At 43.6% G+C, this 21,520-nt stretch overlaps 1 protein-coding gene across 5 annotated transcripts in view; it reads left to right on the top strand.

Annotated features, from left to right (window-relative positions):
- The window catches only part of meis2a (Meis homeobox 2a), a 79,491-nt gene extending 59,227 nt beyond the window's left edge, over positions 1-20,264 (top strand). For 2 of the 5 annotated variants that reach the window (XM_004540361.6, XM_004540360.5), the window contains exons 11-13: positions 12,883-12,941; positions 14,615-14,725; positions 18,397-20,264. In XM_004540361.6, coding sequence (XP_004540418.1) covers positions 12,883-12,941; positions 14,615-14,725; positions 18,397-18,698 — 472 coding nt within the window. In that variant the 3' untranslated portion in view covers positions 18,699-20,264. Of the gene's footprint in view, positions 1-12,882; positions 12,942-14,614; positions 14,726-15,167; positions 15,266-18,396 lie in introns of all 5 variants that reach the window. The other 3 variants (XM_004540365.4, XM_004540363.4, XM_004540362.6) reach the window with 3 other exon arrangements.
- Positions 20,265-21,520: the final 1,256 nt, after the last annotated feature.

Below are 21,520 nucleotides of genomic sequence, written 5' to 3'. Positions count from 1 at the left end.
ATTAGAGAGAGATGGGAGGAGGGAGGTCTTTGTACTTCTCTGCTCCTTTTGGCTCTTTTATTCCTCAACGGCTTGGTTTTTATTGGTGGGTCGTTTAATAACAAGGGCTCTGCTTTTGAAATGAAGTCGAGCTGCGTTTGCGTGGGCAGGCCCCCCTTTTTTTATTTTAAGATGGTAATTTCTGTACTAGGGGTGAGAACTGGGGAGAGATCGAGAGAAAGAGAGAGAGAAAGAGCGAGGAAAAGAATCCACTAGAGAGAGAGAAAGAGGGTGAGAGTGTGGGAGAGGGAGAATTCAAGGAGAAAACAAGGCAGAAAAGTAGGTTAATTTATTTCATTTGTAAGAAGAGAAAGAACTTAAAAAGAAAAAAAGGGTTGATGATAGTGAGAAAGAAAGTGTAGGATGCTGTTTTCATGAACAAGCAGCTTAATGCACACGGGCAGCCACAGTAAGCCTGCTAGAATCTCCCTGCGCCTGAGGCCATCTGTGAGCAGAATAGCAATTTTATTACTTTGTCATTAAACCAATTTCACAGCAGTATTGTTTGTTAATGAGCAGCCGCAAACGAGCGAAGATGTCACGTACTAGAATAGCAGCAAGATTTGTGACCCCAGCACTCCTCTATCTCATTCTCCCAACCTCTACCTCATTCTTATTCTTCTTCTCTTTCTGCCATCATCTTCTTTCTTTGCATCCTTACTGTCATCCTTTCTCTCTCTCACTCTTTCTGCCATCCTCTCATCCTGCTTATCCCTCCCTTTCTCCCTCCTGTTATAGAGATCCCTGGCTCATAAAAGGGGGAAACTGCTGAAAGATAAAATGCAAAGTCTATACAGTCGAGTCTCTGTTTATGAGCTTCCATTTGCCTTTAGAGCTCATTGGGACGAATAGTTTCTCCACAGGCTTTCAGGGTGTGCTGCTGGAAAGCCTGGCATATTGGCCTGTTATTTAGCTCTAAAGCCTGACATGGGTGCCAACATCAAGTGCCAACAGAGGGACTAAGCATTTGAATAGGTGCATAAGTCCCTTGGATTGTATGCTGGATGATGTCATGCAATAATTGTGATTTTTCAAAGTTGCTCAGAGCGCAAGGCTCGATCCCCGATTTTTATTGTGTTGTGCATTTTTTTTTAAAAATCGAACTTACATTTTGGCAGTTATGTTGAATAGTCTGGTTTCACAAAGAAAGTCATGAACTTCAGCTGTTGTGATGCTATATGTGTTTTTATGGGTAGTCGCTCTGTTTATGTTTTTACTTGGGAGGTCATCTGGCGCAGATTCTTGGTCTTTTTGTGGCTTATGACTGAGAGCGAACCAATGACACACAGGGAGAGAGACAGACAGAGGGAGAGAGAGAATTAAACTGAGGCCCCAGAGGATCAGACAACCTGACAGAGTAGATTTGGAATAATTAGTTTTATCTGCTGAGGGAGATAGCCAGCGGAGCTGTGTGTTAGGCACAGGGTGCTGCTATGTGTGCCTTGGTGGTGATGTGAATTAGGAGAATGGATGTTATGTATGTGTTTTTGGTGTGTGTGTTCAAAAGCAGGGGTGGGGTGTAGAGGACTAAAAGGGATAAAGGTGACCAGGTGTAACAGAATGGCCTTGAGGGTATATGTGCGTGTATGTGTGTGTTTGTGTGTGTTGGAGCCAGAGAGGACAGGAGCTCCTTCTTTGGCTGAGCTCTTTAAACTCCCTGAACCTTACCAAGGTATTTTCTCTCTGTCCAGGCACGCTCATTCTCTCACTCTTTCTGTTACTCTCTGTTTTCCTTTACCTCCTCCTTACACAATTTGCAATTCCCTCTGTCCTTGTGTTTGGGTGCACGGTAACACGATGTAAATAGGCATGTTCGTCTGTCTTTGCTTTGTTTCTGTGGTGCCATATTCAAAATAAGCTCCAATTACCACCCACTCCGTCCTTTAAGACGTGATGAAAGTAAATGTGGTTGGGACAGAAAACGGGAGAGAGTTGTAATCACATTGTTAGCAACACTGCAGTGTAATATTCTTACCTGTTGTGCGCTTGTGTATTTTCTGAAGCTGTGATTCATGGCCCTGTGCCCTCTGTGGCTTTGAGGTGTAGGCCAATAAGCCCATCACGGGAGACCCTATAAATCAATATAGTCCTTTGTTGGTTTAAGCCATGCTCTGCCCCAGTTCAGGCCTGTTATGGATGAGATATCAGTAGACCTGGTGCCAAGCAGAAAAGGGAAGGGAGAGCAGGAGGGGGAGAGAGGGAGGGCCTCTTCACAAAAACAATCCAATCTTAATTGGAGTGTGGCCCAAACTCCTGCACATATCAAACCTGCTAATTTGCAATTTGGGAGAAGTGAGAAATAAACAGAGTAGCATGCTGCCACGTTCTCTGCAAGCAAACAGACACACTTTGATGAAGTTATCAGAGGTAGCTTGAGGAATTAGCCAAGATTATCCAACACCATAACATGCATAACAAGATACAGAGATATAGAGGAAGCGCTGGCAAAAGGAAAGGGAAAGAACAATGAAAGGCATATTACCCTAATCTTGGGTTTCTCTATTCCCACCCTTATGAATATTTATTCCTCCCATTACTGGTGATGATGTTTCAATTGGGACTCTGTGAGCACGTGAGGTGGAATGGGGTGTCAGTCTGGTAGTAGAGGGTGTCAAGCACCCAAGATATGCCTGCTTTATCATCCTTTTGTTATATTGAATAGAATAGAATATTCTTTATTGTCATTGTCACAAGTACAATGAAATTGAAAGATGTCTCCGGTCAGTGCAACATCACGAAAGATAAATACTTAAAAACTATAATAGATATGATATAAAAGATAGAAATACATATAAAATACAGTGTTCTCATACAGTAAATACACCCAAGCAATCCAGGCCTAAGGCCCCATACAGACACTCAACATACGACCTAGTTGATATATCACTCAAACAATCAATCACTCAGTCAATTTGTTAGCGCATCCAACAAAACATGTCTGAAAGCATTCCAACATCAAGGGCACAAATGACAACAGGGGCAATGAAAGTCATCTACTTTTAGTAGCATTGAGACATGATATTGCAATTGGGTAGAAACTGTGTTTGAGTCTGTTAGTCCTTGTGTATGTTGTTCTGTACCGTTTACCTGAAGGCAGCAGTTCGAACATGGAGTGTCCAGGGTGTGAGGTGTCCTTTATGATGTTATGGGCTCTTTTGAGGCAGCGGGAACTGTGTAGGTCTTTCAGTTTGAGGAGAGGGCAGCCGATTGTCCTTTGGGCAGCGTTGATTACTCCCTGGAGTGCTTTCCTCTGAGCCACTGTGCAGCTAGCGTACCATATGCCTATGCAGTACGTTAGTATGCTTTCGATGGAGGCTCTGTAGAAAGATACCAGCAGTCTCTGTGTGATGTTGTTCTTCCTAAGCACTCTCAGAAAGTACAGTCTCTGTTGTGTCTTTTTCAGTAGCTCAGAGGTATTCACACTCCAGGATAGGTTTCCCTCTATGCTGACTCCCAAGAAGCGGAAGTCTGCCGCCCTCTCCACATAGTCGTCGCTGATGATTAGTGGTTGGATTTCTGTCTTGTGTCTTCTGTAGTCAATTATGAGTTCTTTGGTCTTTTTCGTGTTTAGGAGAAGGTTGTTATCCTTGCACCATGAAGACAGCCGCTCCACCTCATCTCTGTAGGCAGACTCATCTCCCCCAGATATGAGCCCCACCACAGTAGTGTCATCTGCGAACTTTACAATGGCGTTGCTCTGGTGGGCGGGGGTGCAGTCGTGTGTATAAAGCGAGTAGAGCAGTGGACTAAGCACGCAGCCCTGTGGCGACCCAGTGCTTAGATTTAGGGCTGGAGATGTGTAACGTCCCACTCTCACTCTCTGTCTGCGGTCGGTGAGGAAGCTATTGATCCACTTACAGGTGCTGTGAGGAAGCCCTAGGTCTTTTAGCTTGGCGTCCAGTTTGTATGGAAGAATGGTATTAAATGCCGAGCTATAATCCACAAAGAGCATACGCACATAGCTTCCTTGCCTCTCCAGATGTGTTAATGCTACATTGAGTGCTGTTGCTATGGCGTCCTCTGTCGATCGGTTTGCTCTGTAGGCAAACTGGTGTGGGTCAAGGCTGCTGGGTAGGGCTGCTGTGATGTGGTAATGCATTTGTATTGTATGAGATACATTCTTTATAATGTATTTGGATAGTTGAAATCTAAAGAACACGGATGGCTGAGAATTGAGTTTTCTGTATTTTGGGGCTTTTACTAGACGTGTCATATAAAAACATCCCACATGTCAGTTCAGAGGCTTAAGTTTAAGGACCTTTAAGGATCTTCTGCAGTGTAGGCTTAATAGAATGTGGCTTTGTTGTATTTGTTTAAGGCTGTCACATATGAAGGACGCCAGTCAAAGCTTTTACACAGTTGGTGGTAGAGCTGATCTGAGAGGCAGAGGGCTCGCTTCAGGCCACCAAGCACATCAGAGTCCCTGTGGTCTGCTCCACAGTGTCACTGCTGCTTCTGCCAGCAGTCCCTTCCACAAACAACAGCTATTTATATCACTAGCCTGCTGCTGGACTTTTTAGCCCTAAACTCTGCTTCTGAGTGTGCCGGCGCATGTGTGTTTGTGTGCCTGTGAGTTCACTCGTGTGTATTTCAAAGCGATTATGTGCAATTGAAACTCAGATTAATTATTCAATAGGGAAGTGAGAGGCAAGCTGACAACATTTAACCGGTGACTCTCTCGCGGTCACTAATATGTGCTAGACGCAAACTCGCTCGCTCAGACAACATCATGGAAACGTGCTCGATGGAAACACTCAGTCACACGCCAGAGACCCAGTGATGAGAAGATGATGACATCCCAGAGGGAGGGAGAATCCCTTCCCAAATATACACACACAGACTGAATCCTGTACTCTGCAGTAGTCTGGTTCTGAAAGACTCTCAAGTGCAGCGGCACCTAAAGCCAGGCATTAGAGAATCTCACTGGTCGATCCACTAGGTTTAGGTGTCACTTTTTAATTGCTCAAACTGCAGTGCATTTTCACTGCCCTAAATTCACGGTTAGTAGCACACCAGCATGAGGAGTAAAAACTTCAAGAGCAGGGGGAGAATATGAATGTATACATATGTTTGGGAACGGGGTGGTAAGATGAGGGCACCTTTTATTTTTAATGCCTTCTAATACATTTTTATATTCAGGAGTGCAAGCTGTCTGCAAATGTGAGAATACATGTACATTGTGTGTGTGTGTGTGTGTGTGTGTGTGTGTGTGTGTGTGTGTGTGTGTGTGTGTGTGTGTGTGTGTGTGAGAGAGAGAGAGAGAGAGAGAGAGAGAATGTAACTGTTGCTCTTGGCAGGCCCCCTCTCTTCTTCTCTTTGAGCTGAACCCATTACAGTCTTATAAAAGGGGGAGAGGAGAGAGGTTTGATATGAAGCAAAGGAAATAGATTGGCCTTATTTCCTGTCTGGCTGCCGCAGAGCAGACACTTGTGTTGCCTAGACGATGCAGGCAATTGACACTCAATTTTGTTTGAAATATCACGCCTCTATCATGTCATTATCAGCTTCTCATGGTAATCCACAAAGCCGCACTGTTTGATATCTGACAATAAGGGGGAGTCACAGAGTCACGGAATCTCTCACTCGATTACCAGGCAGAGAGAGAAAACGGGGTTGAGAATGAAAGGGAGCAGAAAACGAGAGAGCGGGGAGACAAAAGACGGGGTGAAAGAAGAAGAGATGGAAAGATAATTCAGGGGAGAGAAGCGAGAAAAGCCACAGATTTTCTATGTTGGCACTAAGAAGTGGAAGGAAACTGAGATTATACCTGCCCACTTCGCAAAGACATGAAAAGGAGTCCAACAGGTCTGGCATAGTGGAGGGGGAAAAAAAGAGAAGCGAATGTGGGCAATAGGGGTGGCACTCTTCACAACTGTGAAATTGGGGTGATCTTGTAAGCACACCCACTCATCTCAGGAGAGCTGATGGGTAGGCTGGGGTAATGATAGTGCTGCAGTCAGTTTCTCTATTCCCCCTGCCTGGCTGTGTGTGTGTGTGTGTGTGTGTGTGTGTGTGTGTGTGTGTGTGTGTGTGTGTGTGTGTGTGTGTGAGAGAGAGAGAGAGAGAGAGGCAGCCTGCCAGTATGTGTTCTGTGTATCTGTTCTATTTCTTGCTGGTCCTTCGTGAAAGCAGGAAAACCTCACCCATCCAAAAGGTGAGAAGCTGGCTTATGAGGAATGAGCGTTACCTTCCAGCGCTGACGGCCTCTGTCACGCGCTATGTACTGGAGCCTTTGACGAGGGCTAATATTGACCTAAGAATGTTGGTTGTTTTCAGGCGCTCTTCAAACAAGAAAAAATGCAGCTGTTGGTCCCTCGGCTCCTGTGCAGGCAGAAAATACCTTTTGTACACCTGTGCACATTAATAAGGTGTTGTCTTAAGGTGGGTGTGGGAGCAGGGAGGGGGGGTGTCTTGCTAACAAGAGATTTGTGGGATCAACTCCTTTCGTATTACCCCTGTCGAGTGGCAATCGGTTAAAAAAAGGAGGAAGTTAATGAAGGAAATATTATACATGAAGGAAAATGTTAAGAGACTGTGTCGATAGAAAAATTCAGATGAGATGATTTGGTCCTTCTTTCTTACTTCAGAAAACTGGTAGTGCTAGGGCAAGTTAGTAACGCTGGGTTGCTACAATAAGGTCTCTTTCATACAGGTGTGTTGACGCCTGGGGCGGGCTTGGCCTCAGTCCCTTCCATTCACCCTGGCTGATTTGAACAATAACTATCGTATCTTTTAAAAGAGAAGGGAGGGTGAAGCGTCAAGAAGTAGATGCCTAAGAGCTCTGTTGGGGCCAAGAAAAAACCCCCGCTGCCGTTGTCAGAGCTTGTTGATGTTGTAGGGAGGAATTTTTTTTTCGTTTTTGCCCCCACCCCCATAACCCCCACATTTTTTTTCCCACTTCTGCGCTGGATTTGGTGTTTTGTGCCGTAGGACAGAGTGTGGTGAGGAGACAGAGGAACAAAGTGCTGCTGTGTGGAGCAGCAGCTGCTGCTTGCCGGATCAAAGGGGCAACAAGCGTGGTCTTCCTGGCCCAACGCTGCTCTGGAGGTGTTTGACGGACAGTCAGCAGCTGGTGCCGTACAGCCCGCCCTGTAGGGGTCAGGCTGCTGGACTGCAAGGCCCAGAGGTGACATACCGTCACTGGACAGGGGGAAGAGGGGAGAAGGTGTTAGATGGGAGGGTAAATAGAGGGAGAGATGTCTATGTTTGTTTCTTTTGTTGTGTGTGTTGCTTTGGTGTTTTAGTTTAGAGCGAGACTTTTGGGATTATTGTTCCATATTTCTATCAGATATTTACCCTTTTGTGATGAGTGAGTCAGTTCCCACTTATTCTTCATAATGCATGGATGACGGCTGCCTGGTTTTAAGGCTAAACAATTACTTTCCTAGCGTTGTGCTCCACACTGCAGTATTCCACCTCTTTGGTGCTGACAGAGAATCAGAGTGAGAAAAGAGAGACAGAGAGCAAGCATGCCGCAGTGCTATTGATTTATTTTAATTAGCTCCTCGTTAAATCTTGTCAGTTTGCAACACAAATATATAATTCTTTGTCTGATTTTCCACTGGAGTCTTAATGACTCGTACTCAGCGGGTTTCAGAGAGAAATGACTTCTGCCGCTAGACTGACAGAGCAATGCAAATGTTAGTCATATAGGACTGAGGGGGGGGATGCCACAAATGGGCAATGAGTGGAGTAATAAAAAGGGAAAGAAAAACAGGTCAGTGAAAGTCCATGGAGGAGAGGTGAAACAGTCCCCCTTTCAGAGGCAGACAAAAGAGTGTGTGTGGGGGGGTGAGGTGGCGTGGGAGGTGGGAATATGGAGGCACAGTGGATGTGAGAAAGAGAGCGAGAGAGAGGGGAAGAGATAGACAGAGGTAAAACTATGTAAACACAGTGGCTGCCCTAAACGCGGGCCCTCACCGACGTTTCTAAAAAAATGATCCTGTCTTGCTCTGCTTCACATCTGCACTAAATCAAACACAGGGGTGAGGTAATGTTCGCCCGGCACATGTCTCTCGACTCCTGTTTTAACTTAAAGAAGCGAAGAAGGTATAGAAAAGGGAAACTCTGTCGCTGATGAGCTTGAGAAAGCTTCCCCATTCCTACCTCCTTGTCACTTATCTCTATCCTAGAGGAGTGAAAAGCTCCTTTGTGATAGTTTATGATAAATCCACAGATACTGTAGGTTCAGTCTGGTGGCAAGCCATGTATAAACTGTTACAGGGGCCTGCCTGGACCATGTGAGCTGATTAAATCACCGTTGTTGACACTACAGTGGATCAGTGTTAGAAGTTCAGTAGCCTTGGACTACCCTGTGTCTGACTGGACCATAATTAGTGTTTGCTTATACTAAACACACTCTCTTCATGGGGTTAATTTGCATGCACTTCCCGGTCAAAGGACATCCAGTTTCCACTCCTGTCTCTCTGCCTTTCTTTTTGGTGGAAGAGCATCAAACTAAAGCCTTCCTCCTTTGATTCTAGTGAGTTGTGACTCAATCGCTGGGGGTTTGGAATCTTTATTTCTGTCTGAAGCGGAAGTATGGAAGCAATGAGCTTTAATAGGAACCAGAGGACAGTCATGTTTGCAAGCAGTGATCATGGATTGAGTTCAGTATGTTCTTGTACAGATTGTGTTGCATCTAATCTTCCTACAAAGCCAGACGAATAGGGGCCCAGGAATCGGAAACTTGCCCCCCTCTCACTTGGTATATGAGCTTCCAAAATGGGCATGTGTAGGTCAGCCATGAAGGCAATAAACTGTCAACGATTTTTGTGACACTGTTTAAATGCTTTGCACACTGTACAGCGCTATGTTTGGAGTAGTCCTGTGCTTATTTTTTAGATAAGGCACATTCAGTTTTCTGCATTTCATTCTCGTGTCTCACTCTGTCTTGTTTTTTCTTTCTTTCTTTCTTTCATCACAAACTCGTCAAACGAGTGACCCCACTCCTGATTGGCTAGGTTTCCTGTGATCTCCACCGCAATTGGCTAACTAAGCATTGAGACTCTCTGTTTCGCCTCTCTCTGTCTCGTCTCCCTCCCTCTCGCTCTCCGTCTCTTGGCTGTGCTCCAGGGTAGGGTGGTTTGGCATGACAATTTCTCAGCGAAGGAATGCTGACAACAGGAGCGAGTTACCAGGTGTGGCTGCAAGTCAGTTAACTAGAAACAAGGCCTTTCTGACAGACTGAGATGAGGAAGTAAGAAAAAAATTTAAGACAACACTGAGTGAGACAGACTGGTTTGCTGTGATTACATCTGCAAACCTCCAGTAACCTTTGATACTATTATGCTTGTGATGCAGTTGGCTTGCTGCATTAAAGGGGAGCGTTGTAAAATTGAAGGACTCTACTTAAAAAATAAAGTCTCGTGGTATGCTTTAGGATTATGTAAGTTCACTAGTCCATCTATATCTCTTCTTCTGTGCCTGACCAGATCTTAATCTCAGTCCCCCCACACTCAAGTAACTACAGGCTATAGCAAAACACAGCATGCTAGCCTGTCTCCATCATTCATATCTGCCCACTATGTTCAACTCCTAACAGCCGTAGTAAGTTTAGCTTCTTATATCATTAGGAAGATGGATACCAGGTCTTCCTGTGGAGATGCATTATTGTATCTGCACACAAGCTTGTGCTTTTCAAGTGCGTCTTTCACGCCATCTCAGTGAATAAAAGTGCTTCTGTGAGCCAGCTGGCAGTAGTATGTGAAGAATGTGCTGACATGCATTATACACACATATTGACTGACATGTGCATACATATTAACATGCAAGCTCTAAAGTGTACTTAGCACTGTGAGTGCAGTTTTTGAAACGCAGCTTGAAAATGTGTTTAGGGCCTATTGGCTGGACAAAACCAGTTGCTAATATTAAACAGCAGTGGGCCGCAGCCCCCAACAGCCCACTTTTTCCTGGGGTATTGTACACATTCTGAGCTGTATCCCAATGAATGACCTCCACACGACCCCCTAACCTTGCCTTTAATTATTTGTTTGAAGACAGCACAGAGTTCCCATGCTGAGAGGTACTCTGTGTACTATGTGTGCATGTGTGCGTGTGTGCGTGTCGGTGTTTCTGTGCTCTAACACTGAGCAGAGGCAGGCCATAATAAGCTAGACCACCAGATGTAGATAATAAAACATGGGCTTTGGGTTGGAGGTTTTTTAGCTAGTGTCCCCTGTGAGCCTCCTGTGTTCTGGTTAGCCTATGGACACACTGGCGGTGGTTGTGGTTATGTCCATGGTGTTGATGTGTAGATTTACAGCACACACACACACATACACATTTTAGCAAGTGGCTTAGGAATTCTAAATCCCTGTGGTCAACCTCTGTATCTCTCTCAGGACTTTGGGTCCTCTGATCCATCCATCTGACTGTCCATCTGAGTTGACTGGTCCTCATCTCTGGAGGATTCCTGGTTGTGTTGTTCTAAGCACACTCCATTAGCAGCTCACGGGTGGAGGGAAAACAGTGTTATCTGGCCCAGCTCTGATAATCTCAATTGACTTTACTCAGACCGATAAAAGGTGCTCTAAGGCCACAAGAGGCACCCCCACTCCCCACCCCACCCCCCAACTCTTTTCGGTGCACATCGTCGCCTGCTGGTTACTGTGGCAACTTGTTTAGTGTGCAAAAATAGTCTTTGTGAATCTTTATCGTGACAGTTAGCCAACAGGGAACACTGACAAGAAGCAGGTCCATTTGGGAAAATATCTGAAAATCCACATTTTTCCATACCCCAAGAGCTGTTTGGGTACTAAAAATTAGTAAACACTGGCAGCTAAATGCTTCCCGGCATGCTTACATTTATATATTGTCTGTAAGAAGATGGAAAAACACAAATATAAACAACTATTTTTCCATCTGAAAATGACACTTTGATCCTACTGAGTACTCTCCAGTGCACAGAGTATTTCCTCTGCAGTCACTAGAAACCGTATGGTTGAATTTAGCACCTGGGAAGAACATTCTTAATATTATGTGTTTATGGCTGTGACCCAGAATACGTTAGGTAAGAATGCACATGGTTGTGATTTTGAGCCTGTTGGTGCATCCACAAAGGGAGAAAGCAGGACATATATTTTGGCAAGCCTTACACTCTGTACTTAAAGAGGGGAGTGTGATACGAGGAATGTCTTACTGTTTTCTTGCTCAGCTGGTTTCGATGCTGGAACCGTCTTTCTCCCTGAAGCACCTCGGGCATTTCTTGGAGCATAGCTATCGCGCAATGTTTTGTCCCCTTTGTTCAAAAATACTTCAGAGTTAATAAAAGTTCATTTTTATTCCTCCCTTAAATTGCAAATCATGCGTTACAATAGTATAATTTCCAATACAGCTCTCTCCTTCACTCCATTCCACTCCACCTCTCATCTTCCTCTTTCATTCTCCCTTATTCTCATGTGGGTTTGTTTCATCTTTTTTCTCTCAGGGGCCTGCAGTACCCCATGCGTACCTGCACTCTGGATGCCCCCTGGCAAATGAGCACCGCGTCTTTCTTTTCCCAACTGTGCATTTTGTACATTTAACCATGTCACTTTGAGCCGGGCAGATTACAGGCGTTTAAGTTCATTGGAGAAGGTAAGGGCAGGTATCAGGGCTTCATGGGGGATTAGGAACCCAAATTGGTTCCAGCTCTCCCTTCCTTCTAATGACCAGTTCTTTAGCCATATTGATGGTGCCTTGGCCCGTATGTTAGGAGAGGGCAGTAAAGACTTTTTTTTTTCTTCCCTCCACTGTGTTTTTTGGAACTAGCAAAAGACTCCATGCTGGACAGCTCCAACGTGATTTGAAACCCCACTTTAATATCAACCACATGGGGGTACCCCTAGAGCTAGGTCCATGCTATGTTTTCAGGTTTATTAAAGTGAATGAGAGAAAGTCAGAATGAAAAGAGGTGGCAACAGAGGTAAAAAGAAAGATATAAAGGTGGAGAACTTCCTTGGCCTTAGTGGGCAGATTGTGTTTGACACAACCCAAGGCATCCCATTCCAAGTTAAAAAGGTTGCCCCTGGCTGGCAGTCACCTCCAGATGACCTCCGGCTCTACACTGGAAAAGCCACAGGAGCAAGACTGGCTGGGGAGGCTTTGTGGAGGTGCACTTACTCGCTGCTGTGGTGGTGATAAAACTTCAGACAGCCTAATTGATGGGCTCACTGACATAACAATACCTTGTGAAAGCACGGCGTGGCCCATGCCTGGTCCTCATTTCTGGACAGCTGGAAGGGGAGCAGAACCCCCTACAATGCAGCCAGAGTTGGGGGTCCCACAGAGGGGGAGGGAAGAGATGGGGGTGCAATGAAAGGAACCATTTATGTCCTGCATTTTGAACTTAAAGTTCATTTTGAAATTCAAGTATCCCCACAAAAAATAACATTTTGGTGCAATAACTGTAGAAGATGCAGTACATTACATAGAGTTGGTGAGCGTTGGGTAGAACTATAGCAGTAGTGACAGAAAAAAGAAAGCGAGACGGAGAGAGGAATGGATGTGCCATGTTGAGGGTTCTTCTGTGCCCAAGTTGCACTTAATACTTGAGGAATGTCTCCCTGGTGCCCATAGCAACCAAACGTAATCAAAAGCTTTATTAAAAGAGGGGGGAATAGATCATAAGGAACATTAAAAGTATCCCTCACTGGGTTCCCAAGTCAGCAGACAATTGCCCTTTTGTTTGTTGCTGTTGTGTCGTGAGCGCCTCTCTCAAGGACTCGGTGGCTAATGTTGCCATTAAGTCATGCAAAACTGTTTTTTCTTTGTGGAGGCTCGTGATGAATCTTTCTGTGTGTGAATGCAGCGTGATTTAACGTTTGCTTTTCTCTTCTCTGTGTTTATTTTTTCCTCTGCCAGGTTTATCAATGCCAGGAGAAGAATAGTACAACCCATGATCGATCAGTCAAATCGAGCAGGTAAAAAAAAAGGAAAAGACAAACAAAAATTTCAAAATGAAAAAACCCAAACAGACAATCCAGCTAATCTACAGTAGAGTACGGCTTCTTTTCCCTGCATGAAGACACCCTTTCCAAATCCTTTACTGGCAAGCACATTATGCCTGGAGCCCAGATTTTTAGAGGGGTACCCTACACCTACTCCCTCCTCTTCCTCTTCCATCGTTCATTCCCTTTTCCATTTTCTCAATGAGATGTGTTCAGCAGTGGTGCAGGCTGTTTGCTGATTGACTCTAATTGGAGATTTCCCAGTCTAAGTGGCAAGAGAGGTATATTAGCAGTCTCTCTGTGAATTACTAATTGGACACAAGAGGAGTGCCAAAAACGCTAGCAGCAATTTATGAGTTATCTCCCTTCTTTTTTAGGCTATTTTGTTTTTCTTCCTTTTTTTCAGTTAGGTAGGGGGCTTTCCCCTGAATTTTTCTGCTGCATTTTTATTTCCTTCCCTCAAGAATCACTCTTCTTAATTTTGATCTTAAGTAGTCATTCACTGCATTGCAAATATCAAAACCTCTCTGATTTTTTTTAATGGATTCCACCATTATGTCTTGATTTATCCCCCATGCACGAGAGATTTACATTGGTTTAAAAAAAGATGGAACACTTTATATTGGTAAATCATAACACACTGATTTTCCATGTCTAATGTGTTCAGATTTCCAAAAGCACAACCTAGTAGTAGCAAGTATGCCACTATGTGATCCTGCTGAATGTTTCAGTCACCCTAAGCTTCATTGACTTTGGCATTACCAAAAAAGAAAAAAAGAAAGAAGAAGAAAAAAACAGTAATTCTCGTTTTATGAAGATCCCTACACTCAGGGATGGAGATTGTTCAAACCGACACGAGCCATGATTAAAATGAGATGCACTTACAAATGTGGGCGCCTCTTTCTATACTTATTGCTCTTTTGTGTGGAGTATTTGACAGCCTGCATCCAGTGTGTGCCAATCAGCAATCTCTACTAACACAGCATGACTAACATCTCCCTCTAATCTTTGAGAATTACAGATTATCCAAGATAATTCTGTTATAGTCCCAGAATGCAATGGTTTCTGCAGTCTCCAAAATGCATTAGTTCAATAAGCCTAATAATAAACAAAATAAGATCCAGCTGAGCAAAGATTGCTGCTCTGTCTTCTTTATTATTATAACAGCTAATCAGGTAATTCATCCATAATACATATTAAACGATCTGGCAGTTTTGGGATTATCTAAATTTGTATGTTATGTTCTTCTTAAGAAAAGAAACATATACATGTGCTATGGATTTAACAAAATATTTGAAGGCTGAGTCTGGATGAATTGCCTGCCATGGCATAAATTCTTCCCATCCTGTCAAACTGCATGCTTTCTTCTCTCGGTTAGAGAACAATGTGTCTCCCTTGAGCGTGGTTTTGAATGACACTTGCTGCGTGTACGCACAAGTGTTTGTGTGTGCGTGTGTGCTTGCATGCATAAGGACCCACTGTATGCATGTTTGCATGCCACGCGTCAGTCAGTGCTGTCCACAAACATGAGCACAATGTCTTACAGTATGTTTGGGCTGGAGCTGGGACAATTGCTGATTGTCTGGTGTGTTTTCTCTTCTTCTTCCCCCCTTCCTTTTTCATGTCCACATTTTGACTACAATCAGGTTTTCTTCTTGATCCTTCAGTGAGCCAAGGAGCAGCGTACAGTCCGGAGGGCCAGCCAATGGGTAGCTTCGTGCTGGACGGTCAGCAACACATGGGGATCCGACCAGCTGGTAAGTCCATCCGCCTCCTTTCCTTCGTCCGTCTTCCCTCCACCATGCCTGCTTTACCACACAAGAGTTACCAAAGAGCTGAATGACACTGACCCCACTGTCTGCAGCATGAAATGTAGTAACCTCAGCATGGAGAAGGTCTCCCAAGTCAGTCGCATAAACCTAACACTAGTGTGCACCTCAACCACGATAACGCTTGTCTTTAAAAGTCCCCCCCGCCTGCCTTGCTTGTGCTTTTTCTAATCTCATAATCACAACAAATGGGTTTAAGGGAACCAGCAAGAAATGTAAACTCTTAAACCACTTCTTCACATCTTCCTCTTCCCTCATTTTCCATCTAAAGCTAACCAACCTCATCCCTTCTACTAGTTGGTCGTCTCTGACCTCGCTGTGACTCAAACTCCTGCTGATGCTTTTTCTGGCATTTATCTCTTCTTTCTAGGGCCTATGAGTGGAATGGGGATGAATATGGGCATGGATGGGCAATGGCACTACATGTAACCTCCATCTTGTAACTCAAAAAGCAAAGAAAAGGGGGAAGTAAGTACTGGGTTCTTTTCCTTGTTTTTTTCACACGTTGGGGCTGCTGGGTTTTATTTTTATGCTATTTTTTTCCCAATTCCCTTTCACTTGACCAGCACAATGTCCTCTCACACTGGGCAGAATTTTACAGCAAGCTTGGGCCCCCTTCCTTCCCAGCAACAACTTAGGTAGCCAGAAAGATGCTTTAAATGTAGAGGATAAATTGAAGACTTGAGAAAAAGGGGTAATCATCCTGGGACAGAGAGGACCCGACTTGTGGCGCCAGACAACATGAACAACAACAGAAAAAGGGGGGGGAAGAAACAACCTGGCATGGCATGCACAAATTTATTTATCACAACAGCGCCATCGCTCTCCCCATCTTGGACAGCCAATGCAAATGTTGGACATTTAGGGAAAAAATAACATCTCCTGGGGAAGGGCCTGACAGGGAGAAATTAAGCAGGCTCCAGTGAAGCGATAAAGAAGGAGAAGTGAAACTGTCCTCCGAGTGACATAAATCTGTCTGGGGAAGGATTGATGCCCAAATTATCTTATATGCAAAGACGGGAACACCGCAGTACATTACGGCCCCTGAGCAAGATATACGGGCCGCGGGTGACATGGCCGATTCTTCACTGGGGGTTTGGTTTGAGCTGTGTAAAGGGAGGAATGAGTGTGTGGGGGGGCTGTGTGTTTTGATTATTTTTTACTGGAGGGAGACGATTTGGGGAGCGGGAGGAGGCAGTGAGTGGCCTGACCTGAGACTCGCAGACAAGAGCAGGGAGACACTGAGATAAATTTATAAGGTAGAAGACACAGGCATGCACACTTTGTCCAAAAGGAGGGGGTCTTTTTCACACATACAGATACGGCCTCTCCGAGACACTGTTTTCCTGTCTCTGTCTCTCTTTCACACACATACACACACAATCCCTCTATAGCTAAATGGCGGCAGTCTGATTAAGCTGGCCATTCTGCCACAGTGCTGACATTTGAAAAATCAAGACATATAACATCCCAAAGGCGGCGGGGCAGATGAAATTTTATTTAACACCTAAACTCCCTTGCCCAATGAGGCACAATATAATAACACTTACCTTGATTAAAAGAACCCTTTATATGTAAATGGAGACTGGATTTTCCAAAGGGTCACAGCGGTAATTCTGCCGACAGAGATCATTTCACCCCTCCAGTCCTTGCATTCTCTCTCTCTTCCTCTGCTTCTCGCTGCCTCTCGCACGTTTTATCTCATCCCCTCCTGTCTTTGCTAATGGCAGGAGGGAAAAAAAGAGAGAGAGAGAAGGGAAAATCAGGAAGCAATGTTCCCTAAAACAGCCACACAGAGACAACATTTGCTCAGGTTGGCTAATTCTTAATATAGGGCTATATAATTTTGAGACTATTTAATTACGTAACATACTTTATGCTTCATGACCAATTACATTAATAGCTTAATACAGAGCAATATTATCCTCTCTTGATTTGATTACACAGTCACACAATATGGTATATTTGGTACTTAATTATGGCCAGCCATTGAGCAGGACTACTGTGCCATAACAGAAGTGCGCAGCCAGCTAGGGAGGCAGGCATGCAGAGATGGCAAGGGAGAGAGGCCCAGTCTGTCCTCAGTCATTGTCTTCAGATTTTACCACTCTTGTTAATAAAAGAAGGGGTGGGGGGGTCTAGGATCTACTTAACGGAATGACTGGAGCTTACAAGACTAGAGATTACCAGCTTACAGTGTCAAAAACATCTGCTGGGCCTTTTAACAGGAGCTGTCCTGGATTATATGGAGGTGAGGGCATCCATCATACCCTACTAACACCCTGAATGATTTATTTATTTTATGACCCGAGTAGTGAGGTTTTAAGAGACCTGTTCTGACAAACACTTGCATTTCAAATGAACTGACATGGAAAGGGAGCATTAGAGAATGGCATAGCTTTCAACCAGCGGACTGGCCATTAATCTTGGCCTTTGCTGTCCCTCTCTCCTTTCTGTCCTCCTCCTCTTCCCCTCACCGGGGTCCTCCAGTGTAATTTCTTAATTGCAGTGTTCTAAGGTGGAGGAATGCAGAGAGTGAGCATGCCTAGTGACCTTGCAGCGACCTCTCCCCTCCTATTACAGCTTCTAATCCCCCAGGGGTTCACATTACAAAGCAGGCCAGCCCAGACCCAATCCCAGACCCAGGCCCCCTGGCTCCAGCGGGACCTCCTGCTCACTCGTTTCTCCCCAAGGTCCAGGCCTCTGGACCAGCCTTGTTCCCATACTCCAGTCCCAGGCACCAGGAACAACACCCCCACATTTGACTTTTTTTTTTCTTGCTGATTACAACAAACAGCAATGCGAAAAGCCAAACAGTGGCACTGCTGAGCCAGCCCCGTGTCCTGGGTCGTGTCACAGTATGAGAGATGCAGCATGCTGAGGTCTCTACACATATGAAGTGGAGTCCACCTTAAGAGATATCAGCATAAGCCACCGCCTTTCCGTTTGCTCTCTCTTTCCCCTTTTTTTTGTCTTTGTTACACTGCCTTGCCGCTGTTTGATGAACAACTGGTACTTTTTTTTTTGCTTGAAATGCTCTTATTCAGAGGCGGAAACAAGCCTTTAATGTTCTCTATATTGGTGATGCAACTAACCGAGACCTAAATTATTTAACGATGTCTTTAAGAGATTCTAAATCAAATATGTGCACAAAGGCACATCCCCACGAGAGAATGCCTGTTCAGTTAGTCACTAAATTCAGCTGGGGAATTGACTCTTCCACTTGTAAAAGTATTAGCACTTCTCCACATCAATACGCCTGCTTGGTTTTCCTCACATCCTCCAGGACTACAGTGTCTGTGGATGACTGAGGATCATTTTCCGACCTGAGACCTGACCACAACGCTATTGGGCATTGTAAACCACTCACCATCGCCTAAAATAGTCTGCTGCAATAATGTCTCTCTTTACTTGTAGGAGCTAAAAGCGCTGCAGTCACAGGCGCAGTGTCATAAAATCTGTTAAGCTCTTTGTTGGAGACGTTGAGTTTAAATTGAATTAAGGTCTGTTAATGGAGAGGGAGCGTGTCAAAGCTGCGGCGAGAAAACAGTTTTAGTGACTGTGTAAATACGTTCTCGTCTTTCTGCCTTTCTTCTCAGGTCTGTCAGGCATGCCAGGGGAGTACGTACCTCAGAGTGGTCCTATGGGCATGAGCATGACCCCACCCACTTACACCAACCATCATCAGCTGACCTCTCACCCTTCCCAGCTCCGACACGGGCCCCCTTTCCATGCATACCTACCCGATCATCCCCGCGTCCACCACACTCATCACGCCATGCTGATGCACGGAGGACCCTCGTCGCACCCAGGAATGACCATGTCTGCACAGAGACCCCCTTTGCTTTCTCCCGTTGACCCCAGTATTGGAGGACAAGGCCTGGACATCCATGCCCAATAGCATAAGGGAACTTTGCTACGACATCACGACAACAGCAGCTACTACAAGAAACCAATAAGAATAAAAAACAAACAAACAGCAACCAACAATAAATCCTATTTTGAGACTATTTTTAAGAATAAGAAGCAAACCCTTTTGACCAGAATTTGACACGAACGAAACAGAATTCCAGATGAGCTGTGATAATTCTTTTCTTTTTTTTTCTAACTTGTCAATTTTGTTACTTTCATCCAAACGGAGGACCAAGCTGACAAGAACACTTTGTAAAGTCTTGGGCTTTTGGTAAAGATCAACAGAGGATGTTTTGACATACGCGTGCAAAGAACGGACAGACGCACCCGCTCGAAAAAAAGCAAAACACACACACTTTTCTCACACTCACGCACCGTCATAAACACGTTCAGTACACATTCATGTGATGCTCTCAAACGCTTCTATAAGATCACTCTGGAAGATTTAAAAAAGAGAAGAAAAAAAAAAAAGAAACAACAGAAAGACTCCAAGAGTTATAACTACTGTAGTATAAAAGTATAGATAAATAAGTTAAAACTTGTGCATTTTTTTTGTTGATCACATGGTTTCTGTTTCCTGAGCTAGTTTTAGAATTAAAGGTTAACCTTTTCTCTCTCACACTGTGTGTGCTCCTTCCTGGAGGAGAAACTGTCTCGCAGCACAGCACTATTAAAGAAAAAAAAATAAGAAGATGGAACATCTCAAAAAGGCTTCAAACCACAGAGGGCAATCAGGTCCTGTCCCCCATAAGAACAGGGCATGATGGGAAAAGGCTGCTAAATGACACCGGATCTCTCCAGAAGATTCAGTTTGAACATTTGTCATGCCCCTCTCTCTCTTTTTCTTGTTTTTGGTTCATGAATGAATGTTGCCCTGTAGGTTTTAAAGAAAAAAAGAGTTCGTTGTTTGAATTGCCCAAGCACTGGATTGTGTTGGTTTTATACATTTTTATTTTAATATTATTTTATTTTTTTTGTACCCTGGACTCTCATTGATGAAGAGCATTTTGAAGGAAGCTTAATAGTGGAAAAGCAACATCCTGCAGCGCTTCTTTATCTGTGGATCAACATTCTTGCCATAAGGACAATGCTGACACAAATGTTGATTCTGTGGCACTGGAGAAGCATTTGATGGTTGATGCACCAAAAAACCTGAAACACACACACACACACACACGCATACACACACACAAAAAAAAGAAAAGAAAAGAAAAAAAACTTAAATTATGAACTCAATGCTTTTGGGAGAAAAAAGCTGAGAGAATATTGTAACAAACTTCGTACAGAGTTCAGTCTATTAATTGTTTCATGTTAGATATTCTATGTGTTTACCTCAATTGAAAAAGAATGTTTTTGCTAGTTTCAGATCTGCTGTGGCATTGATATTGTATGTCCATGAATTCCTTCCTTTTTCAGCACGTGTTCCTCACTAGATGATAAGATGCCGTCTCCCTTAAGCTTTGTCAAAAATACATTAAATACTTGTATGAGGACTGTGACGTAATGTTTAAAAGGTGTTCAGTCACAAATGCTGTAATAAATATTTCATTTTTGATTTTTGTTAGCTTTTTGTGTGATTAACTGTGTTGCATACAAGTCTTAATTCACGTACCCATTTTAACAGAACACAATTAATTGGTTTATTATTATTATAACTCAGAAACCCTTTTTTTGTATATATATTGTTGCCTGTTGAATTTATTTTTGCAAATGGTCATAAAAATACACCATTTCAAACTTTCTTCCAGCACTCTGTTTGCAATAGCTTGTTTTAACCAGACTGCCCGTTTGAGTGCCCTCTTAAACTGACAATAACAAATTGTGGTTGAAATACATCTTCCCATGGACATTTATTTAGGCACACAAATATGCCCTCCGCGTAATAAATTACTGACAAATGCAAATAAAGTGTGCAAATTGCAGAGCAAATTCAACACCAGCCCATCTCAGACTTAGAAGGCTATTAGCAGTTAAGTGGAGGTGCATTTAAAAGAAAGAAAGAAAAAAGGCTGACAGTGGCCTGGACTTATTGATAAGCATAAACAAAACGTTTTAAAGGGCATGTATTTTTATTTTATGTATTTATTTATTTTTCTAAAGATATCCAACATGAGGAAAGTGACTATGAACTGAGTGGAAGTGAATTAGTTTAAATATTTAAAAAAAAACAGTAAAAATAGAAATAATAAAAAAGCCAGGGTTTTCCCTGTACCCTCCAAAAAAAAAAAAAAAAAAGTCCACATAGATTCACCTTTTAAAGTCTTCCTACTTATTCTAACAACAGAGCAATGATTTGTTCCCACAATAATTGCCTCTTCGGTCAGAACCATGGCGGCCCTCTGTATGTGCTTTGTGCTAATTTCTGCCGTTTTGCAGCGCCGCCTGTCGGTCTAATCGGGCAATGTCGTCCAGGAGTACAGAGATGGGCTTTGAGGGCTATCTCTTCTCTCTTGTCTCTATCCCTGCGCCGGTGTTCGCCCGCGGCCACCCAAGTCATAGCCTTAAACCAGAAATGACAACATAACTTTGGCTGAAACATTTTCTGTCCTTTACTTTCTTGCACTGGATTCAGGGCTATAAGTATGTTTCAACTCCTACATTTGTTTTCTCTTAATTATCATTGCAAACTATTTTTTAATCTTGTTATTATGTGTGAAGCAACAAATATAGTGTATGGAAAATTATAGGTATTATTATTATTATTATTATTGAATTTTACTGTTTATTTTGCACACTAACCAAACTGGCTTAGGATTCTCTTTTTTCTTTTTAAATTTTTAATTCTTTATTTCTTTTTGTGTTGTCGTTGTT

This window comes from Maylandia zebra, linkage group LG19, assembly GCF_041146795.1.
Source record: "Maylandia zebra isolate NMK-2024a linkage group LG19, Mzebra_GT3a, whole genome shotgun sequence".
Taxonomy (NCBI): domain Eukaryota; kingdom Metazoa; phylum Chordata; class Actinopteri; order Cichliformes; family Cichlidae; genus Maylandia; species Maylandia zebra.
This window is presented reverse-complemented; position numbering and strand designations above follow the sequence as displayed.